The sequence below is a fragment of the Enhydra lutris genome, unplaced genomic scaffold (genome assembly GCF_002288905.1).
Source record: "Enhydra lutris kenyoni isolate GAN:26980312 unplaced genomic scaffold, ASM228890v2 scaffoldscaffold22, whole genome shotgun sequence".
NCBI lineage: Eukaryota > Metazoa > Chordata > Mammalia > Carnivora > Mustelidae > Enhydra > Enhydra lutris.
The window spans coordinates 5,475,474-5,489,267 of NW_019154106.1; the positions used below are offsets into that span (position 1 = coordinate 5,475,474).

General features: G+C 58.8%; 1 protein-coding gene across 3 annotated transcripts; it reads right to left on the reverse strand.

The window, feature by feature from the left end:
• Positions 1–842: 842 nt before the first annotated feature.
• On the reverse strand, positions 843–9,392 carry LOC111149964 (ras homolog family member D). Of its 3 annotated transcripts, none has more exons than XM_022507235.1 (5): positions 9,245–9,392; positions 4,814–4,901; positions 3,901–4,010; positions 2,024–2,184; positions 843–1,479 (listed from the first exon to the last, which is right to left on the reverse strand). In XM_022507235.1, exons 1-5 carry the CDS (start codon positions 9,374–9,376, stop codon positions 1,317–1,319), a joined length of 654 nt encoding a protein of 217 aa, XP_022362943.1. In that variant the 5' UTR covers positions 9,377–9,392; the 3' UTR covers positions 843–1,316. The 3 variants fall into 3 exon arrangements, with proteins under 3 accessions (XP_022362943.1, XP_022362944.1, XP_022362945.1); XM_022507236.1 differs by having other exon boundaries at positions 2,050–2,184; positions 9,245–9,376; XM_022507237.1 differs by lacking the exons at positions 3,901–4,010; positions 4,814–4,901 and having other exon boundaries at positions 2,050–2,184; positions 9,245–9,376.
• Positions 9,393–13,794: the final 4,402 nt, after the last annotated feature.

Here is a 13,794-nt window from a genome sequence, read left to right on the forward strand (position 1 = left end):
GACTTAACGCTGAGCAGGGAGCCCGATGCGGGTCTCTATCCCAGGACCCTGGGATCATGACGTGAGCGGAAGGCAGCTGCTTAATGGACTGAGTCATGCAGTCGCCGCCTCCCCACCCCCCTGCCCTCAAGCTGTTTCTAATGAAACCCAAGCGGTGCATGTTTGTGGCTGGTTCTATGTGGGTGGGCCTCACCCAATGAGGTGAAGACCTTAAGAGAAATGACAGGTTTCTTGAGGAAGGAATTCTGCAGCACAGAAAGCCTGCCGGAGCATCCAGCAGGCTGCCCTGCAGAATTCAGACTCAGGACTGCAACATGAACTTACCTGAATCTCCAGCCTGCCCTACAGCTTTCATACTTGCCAGGCCCTGTGATCCTGTGAATCAACTCCTTACAATTCCTCTCCTTCTCTCCACACATATACACACACACTATTGGTTCTATTTCTCTGGAAAACCCCACTATAATATTGCTGAGTATATTACATATATTATATCTCAGCAATATTATGTATTTATCATAAACAACAACTAAAAAACCCTCTTGTGAACCTTTTGTGAGCACTTACTAGGTGCCAGCCACATGCCAAGCTCTTTGCGTGTGTCTCGGATGCTCTTCCTCATCTAAAGGCTCCATGCCATCATCTGGGTCTGGTCCCATTTCACCGATGAGGATACTGAGCCGCAGAGGGTTCAAGTAATTTGCCCAAGGTCCTGAAGTGATAGAGCTGGATTTGGATCCGGGTTTGGATGCGGGTAGTCCCACTCCAGTGCCTAAGAGTGGTGGGTCCTTTTCTGCTACGAGTGTGTGTGTAAAGCAAGACACGTGACCTAGCTGGCAAGGAATGCGGTTTTAGTCGGTTTTAGTTGTCAGTTACCACTGGGTGGGCAGGGGGCGGGGATGAGGGAGGGTGTGAGTTGTGTGGCTCAGGGTTCTGGGAGTGCCCTGTCTGAAGGGGCAGCCCTGGGGGCAGCTGTGAGGCAGTGCCTGGCTAAACAGGCTGCTTCTGGATGTGTGGTCCAGGCTGGGAGCTGGGAGACTGCAGTCATTTTAGGGGACTCCAGGAATAGCCCTCCACAGGGCGGGTGGGCTCCGGAAGCCCCTTCTTCAGGCCTCAGGGTGAGCGGGTGATGCTCTATTCCAGGGTTGGCAGCTCCAGCTCAGGGGCCCGGCCTTGGCGGGTCCAGCTGTGTGAGGTGCAGTTCGGTGATCACAGCTTGGGGACTGGGTCCAGCCCAGCCGACTGGGCAGCGAAGCGCCCAGCTCCTTCCGGTGCTGCTGGGGTGGTTGGGGCAGGGAGGGGCTCAAGACGTCAGGTCACCACGCAACAGCCCCGGGTAACCCTCCTCCAGAAGTTGCGACCGCGGCTGCTGAGGGCCACCTTGGCTGCCTCCTGGAAGACGGCATGGACATTTTCTCGGAGCAGGGCTGAGCACTCCAGGTAGGCCACTGCGCCCACGGACCTCGCCATCTCCTGGCCCTAACAGAGAGAGGGGAGAGGGCTGCCTTGAGGGGGAGGCCTCCGGAGGGCCTTGCGTTCAGCCTCCTCATGGCTTCACAGTGCTCTTGGCCATCCTGGGGAGTCTCCAGGACAAAAGAGGAAGGTGAGTTTTTCCAGGAGCCATAGCTCCTGCCCCCTGGCTTGACCAAGCACTCTCATGGCTTCTTTGGGTTTCCTGCCTCAGTTCCGGGATGGATCTCTGTCTCTCACGGCACGAACTAACCCACTTCCTAGGTGTGTAGCAGAGAGGGGCCTGTGGCCTGAAGGGATGGGGTTCCTCTCCAGGCCTCAGCTTCCCTATCTGTAAGTGGGTGTGCGGGATTATCTGAATGGGCAGACCACTCGCTCCCCTTCCACAGGCAAAAGCTTCTAGAGTATTCTAGGTACCAATTCTAAGCCCAGACCATTCCAAGATGACCCCTACCTTGACCTACACCCTGTTTGTGCTGGATGCCTCATGCTACTGAGAGGCTGGGCGGGGTCAGCATACCCTGAAGCCCGCCCCCTTCCCAGGACCCGTCACCCCCACGCTTGGGCTGGGTTTCCTACCCTGTGGTAGGTCACAGGTTCCAACCTATTTTTCCGCAGCTTCTTCACCAGCGACTTGTCCTTGCGCAGGTCAGTCTTGCAGCCCACGACAATGACAGGCACCTCCTTGCAGAAGTGGCTCACCTCTGGGTACCACTGCGGGGAGGGTGGCAGCGCGGGTGCGCGTGTTAGCCGTGTCTCCAACCTCGCGCTCCCCCGGTGGACTCCAGCAATGATAATCAGCGCAGCCAACATTTAGGGAGAATTACCCTGTTCTAGGCTCTAAGACTTCACATGTGTGAACCCTTCAGTCCCCTAAGTTCCCGTGAAGCAAGTTCTGTCATCAATCCCATTGTACAGGTGAAGTAACTGAGGCTCGGAGACGCTGTGGAACGTGGCTTTGGTCACACAACTGGAAGCGGCAGGATCTGAGCCCAGGGTTGGGACCCAGAGCCCTGCTCCTGCCTGGTCTAGAATCCTGCCACTCTGCAAGGTAAGGGCCCCTAGGACTGCCTCCCAACTGGGTAAGATATATAAAGAAATAAGTCAGCCTTTAAAAATAAAGCAGCTCACAAAATGGTCGCAGCAGCTGTGTGCCTGCTGGAGGGAACTCTCCTATTCTGTGTCAGCTGCTCTTTGGAACGTGCGGCTTCAGGGCCTGGTTACTACAGCCTGGACAGCTGGGAAGTCTAGAATCTGGAGGCAGGGGATTGAGATCTCCAGGAGTGCGCGCCTGCTCAGTTTGTCTGTTTAGAAAAAACTGGCATCAAGCCGTCTGGCTGCTGGAGCCAGACAGGGCCTGGGGGGCTCCTGGGCTGACTTCCCATACTCCAGCCCCTCCACAGACCTGTGTCTGACCGTGGTCTCCGCCATGACTTTGCCTTGCTAAATCCAACACTGAATCCTCGGCCTTCGTCCTGCCTGAGCCCTGGCACCAGGCCGCCAATCTCTCCCTCCCCTACCGTCTGGTTGGCACTTCACTCTGGGACCCTGCTCTCTCGCTTCTCTCCAGGTGACCTTCCCGTGTGCAAGGCTCTTCCCCACTGGTGGTGCTGAAATGGATCTGCCCAGCCCTGGGAGCTGCAGACTCAGACCCCCATGTCTACCTGGCCCTCCACTGTGATGTCCAACAGGCCCCCATCTCCCACCTCCCTACCCCCCACTTGCTCCTTCTCGTCTTGGGAAATGGCAAGGCTGCCTTCTATTTGCTCTGGTCCAAAGCTCTCTCCCACTCCCAACCTGGGGACAATACTACTGGCTCCACCAGGCTGTCAAGAGGAGGAGATGAGTGAATGGGCAGAAGTGCCCAGAACGGAGCTTGGCACAGGGTATGTTCTCAGTAACTATTACCATCATTGTTGTGGTCAGTGTGACTCATGCTGTCACCAGCTGTGCTCTGAGGAACCCTAGAGCACACTGTTTGCCTGCCATTCACGTGGAGGCCCTGGCAGCAGGGGGTACAAGAGCAGAACAACTCAAGGGACCACATCCCTGACACCTGTGGGCAGTGAGCAGCCTTGGGAAGCCCTGACACGGCTGCGGGGCACTGTGGGAGGCCGCTGAAAGCCAGCAGTCACACAGGAGGGGGGCCGAGAGCTGCTGGAAGCTGCCAGTGCGTGCAGCCTCGGACAGGCCCAGGCTGGAGAGCTGCAGGGGCTTTCTCGGTCCAGACCCCGCTACCAAATCCCTGTGGGACCTCTGGCAAGTCGCTGCCCCTGCTCTGGGCCTCAGTTTCCCTATGTACACACCAAAGGTGCTGGATTGAGTCATCTGGGGCCTGCCATGCTCTGACAGGCTGTGGAGTCAAGGGTGGGGCCAGAGCAGAGTGGCCTGGCTACGGGGGGCTGTACCTCCTCCACCCCCAGTACCTACCCGGTTAAAGATGTTGTCAAAGCTGTGCGGGCTGGTGACATCGAAGCAGAGGAGCAGGACACTGGCGTCGGGGTAGAAGAGGGGCCGTAGGCGGTCATAGTCAACTTGCCCTGGGGAGAGTGGGCGTGGGCATTCCCTTCAGATCTCCCCCAACACCAGGGAGGTCATCCCAGCAGACGGGGGAGCCAGGATCAGGCCTGTATGCCTCGTGGTCTGATACACATGTGGTGCCTAGATGGCCTCAGCACAGACATTTCCCTCCTGGCGGTGTTCCCCCAGCTTGCCCGGGGGCTGTGTTAGCCCTGGTTAGCCCTGGTGTTAGCCCTTGCCAAGAAAGCCCCGTTCTGGAAGGAGTGGGGGACCAGTCAGAGGCCCAGCCTGCAGGGACCGGGACCATCGGTCCGAAGTCTGCTTTGCCCTGAGCTTGGGAGGTGAGGAGTAGGAAGCAGGTAGGACCCTGGACAAAGGCCCCTTAAACCCCTGCATGGCCGGGGGCTGCTGGGATACCCTGGGGTGAGCTTTCAGCTCTGGTGTGGATTTGACTGAACCTTATGTGGGTAAGGTCAGGAAGCTGGGAGGCAGAGGTCAAGGTCAGGCAGATCTTACAGAAGCTAGAGCCAGGATGGAATGCTTAGGAGGCCAGTAATAGCTCACCCCTCGAGAGAAAAGAGCTATGAACTCCCCCTTGTCTCTGGGACACAGCTGGCTACCCTCTGTTGGGGGAGGCAGCTGATGTAGGTGCAGGAGCAAAGAAGGTTCAGGTTCCCGGGGACCCTAATCGTGGCCAACACCCTCCCTTGGAGATCGGTGAGATTGGCTGGGCTTCTCTAGTTCGGAACGAAGGGAGCAGGGCTGGGCTTCTGGGCATGGGGGCCCCCTCCTCCCTCGTCCCTCCTGCAGCCTGCACACCCACCTGCCGTGTCCCAGATTTGGAGGTCCAGGGGTTTCCCCTTCATTTGCAGGTTAACGGTGAGCCGCTCAAACACAGTGGGGGTGTAGCTCTGAGGAAGAAGGGGGCAAGGCAGAGGCTGTGAGGACTGCTTCTGTGGCAGGGTATACCCGGGTGCCCTGGCCAGAGCCCGGATTTGCCTGCAGTACCACCCCCCTCTTTGGGAGTCTGACAGTCTGAGGGAGGGTCTCTGCGAGGTAGGCGGCCTGAGGGGGTGAGGCCTAGCACTGCCGCCTCCTGGCTGGGGGTCCCAGCGAGGCAGGCACAGAACGTCCCCGGCCTTCCCACCTGTAAAGCAGGAATATGGAAGGCGCCTCCCACATGTGTTGCCCTAAGGATTCCGTGAGAGGCTAGCTCTGTGCAGAGCCTGACGCACACGGAGCACTCCCCACATGCCAGCTACTGTTATTTTTATCTTTGTCCCCCCGGATGGGGGACTGTCCCATTTCTGAGTCTTCCTTCGCGTTGTCCCCTCCTCCTGGAATGACATTAACCTACATTTGTTTGTTTGTCCATTCATTCACTCCCTCATATATACATTCAGTAAACACTGGCACCTTCTCTAGTCCTGGATGCTGGGGAGCAAGTAATGAACAAGACTCACTGTCTGCTCGGGAGAGCCTGTAGCTTTTTGGGGGGGGGGGGTCCCTGCTTTGCCTCTCAACCTCTCATAAGCCAACCAAGCCCCCTGCCCCATGCCACCTCCCCCAGGAAGCCCTTCTGGATTGCTTCCCACATCCTGTCCGTGTCTGCCTTTCTTATTAGCCCCGTCTGGCATCAGGAGGAAGTCACTCGGGCCACAGGCCCCTCCACCCAGGCCTAGAGGCTGAGGGCACTCCCTCTCCATGAAGGCTGGATGAATGGAAACAGGACGGGTTTGGTACACAGACAACGTGCAGGAATGAGAAGGGGGAACGTGTATAGATGCGGTCTGAGCAACAGGTGAGAGGTTTCCAAGGCTCGACAATGCAAGCCTTTTGCCAGAGTGGCGTGCTGGACCAGCTAGGGTCCCCAAGGTGCGCTCACTTGCTCAGGGCTGGTGGGTGGGGCCACAGCATGGGGAGACCCTGGCCTCCTGGCCTCCGCACTTCCTAGGCCAGATGGTGCCTGCGCCTGCCTCAACTCCAGCTGACTTCAAGCCTGCCTGCCTGCCCGCAGGCTCTGAGTCAGGCCCTGGGCTGCTGGGAGGGGCAGCCCCTCAGTGGTGGGTCAGTGTGGTCCTCTAGGCCACTTGGGAAGGTACAGGGGGAGGGTGGGCCAACAGAGAAGGTGAGGACGGCCCTGGGATAGGGGTTTAATTTGCCCTGGACTCTAGCCACCTGTCACTCCCTCTACCAGTAGGTACAGACAAGAGCTCTACCTACCCCCCACCTCACCCCCCAGCACCCAGCCGGCCCAGGCTCCCTCCCCTCAGGTCCCTTGCCTGGTGGGACACAGTGTGACATGGTGGCTAGAGCAGTGGCTGTGGTCTCAGATGTTCCTGGCTTTGGACTGGCTCTGGCCCTCACCAGCTGCGTGACCTTGGGCCCGTCCCCTCACTGGTTAAAGGAGAAGAGTGTCCCTTTACAGTGGGATAGGGGAGACTGGCTGGCAGGGGAGGCCCAGCATAGACGTCCCCTGCTTAGAAAGCGGAGCGCCAGCAGCAGTGTCCATGCCAGCTGCTGTCCATCCCTCCAGGTGGTATGCTCTTCCCCAGCCTGTCACCGAGGAAGGGACTGACACCTGCTGAGCTTCCACGCACCCACTCACCTGTGGCGGGACCCCTCCTGATCTGAGGTGGAGGGCAGCCGGCCACAAAGCCCTGGGGAGACATGTGTCACTACTTAGCGAACACCTGGGGAGATGACACCGTCATCCACATTTTCTAGGGATCTACTGTGCATGGCCCTCCACCTGTCCTCTCTGGGATACCCACAACCTTGGGAAGTTAGCATTATCCCCATTTTCCTCATGAGGACAGAGCCGGGAAGGATGGAGCCAGGTCTTTCTGGCTCAAGAGGCCAGGCTCTGTCCCAGGCTCAGACCACTGGCCTGTCCTGAGGTCACTGACTCTTGAGCCCTGGGTATCCGGAGTGGGCAGGCAAGCCCCATCCCAGGCTGCCTGGCTGGGTTGCTCCTGCAGCTTGTAACAGCACAACCCTCCCCCCAACTCTAGAGACTTTGTCTACACCTTCTGTTGTGTTCTTTGAACCACCAGGCAGGGTCACTCTGACCAGTAAATGCCTAATCTTATCTCTTGAGCTGTCCTTAGTCAGAAAGGGAGGGCCAGGTCTGAGCCAGACCAGGGTAGAGGTGACTCAGGCTTGGGTCTGCCCTCATAGGGCTCACAGACAGACAGATGGAGCATTACAGGATGGGGGAACATAGTTCAAGAAAGTGAGAGTCCCTCTGTGGACCAGGAGGGACTGAACTGGTTCTGGAAGGCAGGGCTGGTCCTCCCTCCCCCCTCCCCTTCCCATCCTTCTGTGGGACCCCTGGGCTTTGGAATGGTTGCTGATCCAAAGGTTAGCCAGGACCGGGCAGAGGCTGGTGCCTGGACTTCCCTCTACCTCAGGAGCTTTCTCTACTCTGCTCCCTTGCTCTGAACCTAAGGCTGGGCCACAGCGAGACAAGGGTCCCTGAGGTTCAAATCCCAGCCTACTGTCTGCTCTGTGGGGAACTCCAGGTCTTCTAGCTGCTGGTTCCCTGAGTTTGGAGGCCTGCCAGGAGGAGGAGTCTCGGGACCAGAGCAGAAGGCTAGTCTGGCAGGCAGAGCACTGGGGACTGTGGAGAGTGCCCTGGTCAGGGGCGGGGAGATCTGGGCTCCCAACGTGCACTGTCACTGCTGGGCCCTGCTCCCCAAGGCAAGACTCTCTCTCTAGCTTCAGTTTTCCCACCTGTAAAATGAGGCCTTTCCAGTGCTTGCCATTCTTTTAAAAGAAGAGCTCTTCCTTGTGCCTGGAGGTAGAGGGGTCCTCAAACAGATGAGGAGCTTAGACAAGGACAGGTCCATCTCCCTGGTGGCAAGCATGTCCTCCCTTCCCCTGGCCAGCCCCAGCATGCCCTTCAAAACACACATTCCATCAACTTCCAGATGCCCACTTCCAAGCTGCAGTCTCTCTGGAATCAGGATGAGCCTTGCCATCAGTGATGTCTCAGAGCCTAGGACACCCCTCCCAGCCAGTCTCCTGGACCCTGGCTGGCCTGGTCCCTCTCCCTACCATGCCATAATTGTTGGGTTCGCTAGGGCAGCATCTGGGGGCCCAGAAACTTGTCCCACCCAACTTAAAAAAAAATGTGACTGCCCAGAGGAGGTGATGTCAGCTCCACAAACCACAAAGCAAGAGTTGGCTCGATGCTGCCATAGTGGAATGGAAGGTCTGACCCTGTTACCAGCCCTGGCTTCTCCTGCCTCCCCCATCAGACTAGCCAGGGCCTGCAACAGCCCAGGGGTTTGGAGGATGATGGGACAGGCAGGAGGGAGACGAGATGCTGGAAGCAAACCCACAGACTCCCAGAACTGGGCTGAGAGGTGAGTGGGCCGAGCCCCTGTCCTGGTGCCTGGGAGCCCGCCTGGACAGTCTGAGTGCGCTAGCGAAGGACCGACAGCCAAGGCGCCCAGAGTGTCCCAGACGTGCCTGGTACACACGGGCTGTCTCTCAGCCTTGCCCTAATTCCACCTCACTGGGTCTCTGGCCCTCTAAGGTTGTGTGAGGAAACGGAGGCTCAGAGAGGCTAAGCAAGGTACCGAGGGCCCTACAGTTTGTTAGAGGAGAGCTGAGGTGCCAACCAAGCTATCTGACTTGAGTCTGGTGTGCTCTGACCTCCAGGACACAACCCACCAGAGGTCCCTGCACAAGCAAGAGCTGGTGGAGAAGAGATGTTTGCCAAATTCCGTGGGTCCTTCTTGCTGCAGGCTCTGAGCTGAGCCCTTGACCTGTATTAATTCACTCTTCACAGAGACCCTGGAAGGTGGGCACCGATCTTATTCCTATTGTGTGGTCAAGAAAACAGGCACAGAGAGGGTAGGGGACTTGCCCAAGGGTACACAGCTTTAAGTGGCAAAGCCATGATTCGAACCCAGGCAAGTCTGGCTCCAGTGTCCTCAGTCCTTGCTAGACAAGCTGGGCCGCCAAGTGCTCTCTTAGGATCCGGGGGGGGGGGACCCAGGTTGCCTAAGTCAGTCCCCGTGGCACCTCTCCCAGCGAAGTGCCCTTCTTGCCACTTTACAGATGATACCACTGAGGCCCTCGCTATCGATGGCGGAGCGAGAACTGCCTCTGAGCCCACAGTCCGCCGGGAGACCCCTTGGGGGACCAGGTGGGCGCCCCGGGGAGCGCGCGCGGAACCCGACCGGGCGGCCGAGCGCGCGAGGCAGGGTCCGGGGCGCGGGGCCCTGAGGGGGCCGGGACTCACCTCGGGGAAGGACCCTTCGGCGAAGACCATGAGAAGCGATGTCTTCCCGCAACCGCCGTCGCCGACCAGGACCACCTTGACGGACCGCGCGCCCGGCGGCGCCTCGGCGCCCGCGGCCTGGGCCGCCTTCATCGCGAGCGGGCGGGCGACGGCGCGGGGCGGCCGGCGGGGCGCGGGCAGCGGCGCGGGGCGGCCGGCGGGGCAGGAATGTGGAAGGGGCGGGGCGGCGGGAGGAAGTGCGCGCGGGGCGGCTGGGGGCGGGGGCGGGGGCGCGGGGCCAGGTGAGAGCCCGGGGGCGTGGCGAGCGGCGGGGCCCGCCCCTGGGGAAACCCTTGGGGAGCCGCTACTGCGAGCGGGCGCGGGGGGGGGGGGGGGGGGGGGGCGGGGGGGGGGAAGGGGTCTCGCGCTCGGCCTGCGTCCTCTGGAGGCCCACCCGGGTCCGATGGGGAGAAGAAAAGGAGCCGGACGATGACTGTGTGTGGGGAGGGTGGACAGGGGAAGAGGAGGCCCCTGGCCCACTTCCCCTTGGAGGAAGGAGGCGGGGTGGGGGGTGAGGGGCAGCCTGGGGAGCCTACCAGCTTTGTAGCGACAAGAACTGGGTCCCTGGTGCCCAGCGCCGGCCGGCCGGAACAAGAACCACAAGAGCCGGTGACTTCGGGTGAACGAATGGATGCCTGAAGGGACGAATGTGCGTTTCCCCAGGGCTCTGGAATCAGCGCCCACCACGGTCCTCCCTCCAGATATGTAAGGCCAGGCGGGAAGGGGATGAGCCGGGCATACCCTTATGGGTCAGTTCCCGGCACTGCCAGCCTGGCCTGCCCTGCCCCAGCCAGCACCAGGAAGTTTCCATGCAGGTAGGTCAGTGACCATCTGCTCACCTCTGGGAGGGCATCATCTAAAGAAAGTAAAGGAACCTTCCACCAACAAAGTGATGAGAGCAGGGTCTGGTGCATGTTGGTCCATGTGTTAGTGATCCTTACTATTTAACCAATACTGATGCCTAAGGGCCTGGGGACCCTGAACCCTTCAAGATGAAGGTCATGACGTCATCCCACGTGGAGTTCGAAGCTGGGCAGGTGGAAAAGCACCCTCAATCCGCGTTGAGGTCCTCACTGTGGACCAAAGTCCTGTGGACCACAGTCCTCACTGTGGACCAAAGAGATAGCTGGGGCAGGAGTCACTGTCCCCACTGCAAAGAGGCAGAGCCCAGACCCCTGACTCAAGCTCAGCCAGGGCCACAGTCCGCAGGAGGAATGGAGCCTCATCTGGATGGAGGGAGCATCTCATGACATCCCCACCCTTCAGATGCTCTTTCCTCCCCGAAACTGCCAAAGGGCTGAGCAATGACTTGGCACTGAGCTGGGTGTGTATAGCCACCGAGCAGGGCTCCCCGCCCCAAGGAGTGGTGGGAGGGGCCCCGTCCCCCAACGATCAGCTGTCAGCTTTGTCATCCTGTATTCTCTCCACTGCTGCTGTCATCAGGCCTTGGGTGACAGGCTAGGAGGCAGGTGGGGCCAGACTGGCGGTGGAGGGAGCTGAGAGTCAGGCAGAGGCGTTTGGCCTTGGTTGCTATAGGGATAATCATTATAATGACATCCTTGACGTATGTCATGCCTTACAGGTTCACTGAACATTTCTGAGAATAACAGCGCCCATTAATGGCTAGCTCACTGTGTGCCGGCTCTGTGCCCTAGCAGGTGGGAATTGTTAGCCCCATTTTACAGATGAGGAACCCTGGGCAGGGGGCAGAGAGGTTAAATTCTTGCCTAAGACCCGCAGCTAGGAAGAGGCAGAACTTGAGTTTGAACCCAGGTCTGGCCACATGGCAGGGCTCTCTCCTGACATCACACCTCGTATGTATTATTTCCTCCAGCCGCAAGACTCTGTTGTGAGCCCAGCAAGTGATCTGCTTCCTTCGTTCTACTGGGAGCTGAGGCTCAGGACAGTAGGTCCGATTGACTGCCTGGCTGGACAAAGAGGGCAAAGGAAGGGAAATGGAGCAGGGACTAGAGGAAGGAAGGTTGGTTGACTCAAAAGAATAGACAAACCGAAGAAACGAAAAAGGGATAAACGACCGCCCAGGTGAGATTACAGTGCACGACCCAATGGTAGGAGTAGCAGGCAGGGGACCGTCCTCTTGCTTCCATCCGCTCCAAGGACCCCTGGCCTTGGCCCCTTGGCCACATCATAGATCCCCCGACCCCACCCTCCCCAAGCCCGGGAGTCCCCTGCTGCCCCAGCCGGGTCTCTGCTGCCGCCGTGTGGCTGCTCTTCTCCCTGCACCATTCCCACAGAGGCTTGCCAGGTGGCTGGGAGCTCCTGGCTTGGGTGGTGGGGTGCTCATGAGTAGCTGACAGATGGGGGAAGTGGGTGCAGGGGGTGGAGTGGAACTTCAGAGGTCCAGGCATGCCCCTTGGAGTGGCTTGGCAGGCTACACAGGCCCTTTGCTCCTCATGCTTCCCTATGTGCCCTCCCCCTCCCTTTTATCTCGAAAGCAGGTCCCAGGAGGTCTGTCTTTGGCCAGAACCCTTCCACCCAAAGCCCGGACCTCTTGTTTACAGAGCATCTCCTGAGTCCTGGACACTTGGCATGTATCGCTTTATTCCCTCCTATTACGTATAATTCTTATCCTCCTTTGACAAGTAATGAAACTGAGGCCCAGAGAGGACAGATGATTTGCCCAAGATCCCACAGCTGGTGAGTGGGTGAGCTGGGATTCTAACCCAGGCATTTGGGGCTGCTACGCACGGAATTCCTGAAAGTCAAAGGTGTGGGGGGCCTTTAGAAGCCTTCCTGACCAACACATTTATTCTTCAGGCAGGGAAACTGAAGCTCTCGAGTGGAAGGGACCTGTCGCATAGTGAGAAAGCTGCAGGCCCAGTCTGCAGCAGATGGAGCCCGGAAGAGCCTTTTCTCCCATTTCCGTCTGTCTGGGCTCCGTCAGATCCATTCCACTCCAGCCACCATTTAACTGGATGGAGCTCAGGGCTGGGAATGCAGGCCTCCTGTCCTTGCCTCCTCTCTCCGACCTGTCATTATGGATCTTGGTGGGTGGAGTGAGAAGGTTGATAATGGGGTGGGAGGAGCAGAGAGCGAGGGGGCCCTGTGGCCCAGTCTCAGGTTTATTTAGCCTTTCTGGTTGTCACTTTGGGCATCTGCAGGCATAGACGGCTGGGGCAGGAGAGAGGAAGCAAAGGTCTGAGCAGCTGTGGGTTGTGGGCGGTACAAGGACTCAGCCCCGCCCCCCTGTAGGCGTGGCCCCAGTGTGGTCAGGTCAGTGACCTCCATACCTGTCCTCTTGGGTGCAGCACTGCCTATCCCTGAAGTCTTCCCGACAAAGGAGGTCTGGGACCCTTGAGGCCGGCCCATGGGCCTAGGGCTGGGAGGAGGAAGAGGCAGGAAGAGATGCCGGTGGTGCGGTTCGGGCTATGCCGAAGGAGCCTGAGACCTCAGGACAGCTCAGGCTGGCTCTCACTGACCAGGAGCGGTGCTGGCTCACGTCCCCTCCTCATCACTTCCAAAGCTGTTCAGAAGGTCCCCTGCCTCCCTCCCCTGACCTTCGCCTCTGACCCAGCCCGGGACCCTCCGTGGCTCCTCACTGCCAACCTGACCAGGACCTTTGGCTTTACCCTGGAGCCGTAAAACCTCCCCAGCTCAGCCTCATCTGGCCTCTCCAGCCTCAGGTGTCACAAAGGACACCAAGGAGTTCCCATGCCCAGAGGCCCCTCTCCCTCCTCCGTTCGCATGGTCTTCCCCACACTGCCAAGCTAGTTAGTGCTCCTGCTTCCACCTCCTCCAGGAAGCCCTTCCCTACCCTTCCACTCCTATCTCACCGGTGTCCTTTGTCTGTCCAGTGTTGGTGGGAGACGTCGGGGGAGGTCCACAGAAGCCTGCACAGTCGGGCTCTGTGGGAGGCAGGCCTCCTCGGGGCTACTGGTAATTCTGACCTAGATCATCCTTTTATCCTTGGTATGATCTTCTAGGGCAGGGGAGAGACTAGAGCAGCCTGGGAGAGTCGGGGAAGGGGGCAGTGTGGCCTGGGGGTTAAGAGCATGAACTTTGGAACGAGACAGCCGGAGCTTGAATCCCAGCTTTGAGACTTTCTGGGGCTGTGTGATCTTGGACTAGTTACCTAACTTCTTTAAGCTTCCGTTTCCGGTTCTTCAAAACGGGATGATAACTGAACCTCCCCTGGGGTAGCGAGGGTTACAGGGTGGCCCGCTGGCACCTGCACTCAGTGAACGTGTGCCACCCTTCTCCCCTCTAAGCCTTTCTTTTGGCTCCCTTGTCCTCAGCCTCCCCCAAATTTGCTCTAGCAAGGTTGACTAATTGGCCTCAATTTTTGCCCACTCCTGCCCTTTTGTGTCTTGTTCCCTGTTCCAGAAATGCTTTTTGGGCCTTGTCCTAAAACAAGGTTCTTTTTTCAACCCTACGGTTCTTCTTTCCCTGAAGACGGCTCAGTGACACCACCAGGAAGCCCTCCGTGGTATTCCCTACTGCCATCCTCCCTGCCAGGCCTGGCTTAGGGCCCCTTATTAGAGCCTCCCAAG

Coding starts and splice junctions, on each gene's coding strand:
- LOC111149964 (XM_022507235.1), bottom strand. CDS start 9,376: ATGAAGGCGGCCCAGGCCGCGGGCGCCGAGGCGCCGCCGGGCGCGCGG. Junction 4,902..9,244: donor CCGAAGGGTCCTTCCCCGAG/GTGAGTCCCGGC, acceptor CTTCTTCCTCAG/AGCTACACCCCCACTGTGTT. Junction 1,480..2,023: donor AACCCAGCCCAAGCGTGGGG/GTGACGGGTCCT, acceptor TCTCTCTGTTAG/GGCCAGGAGATGGCGAGGTC.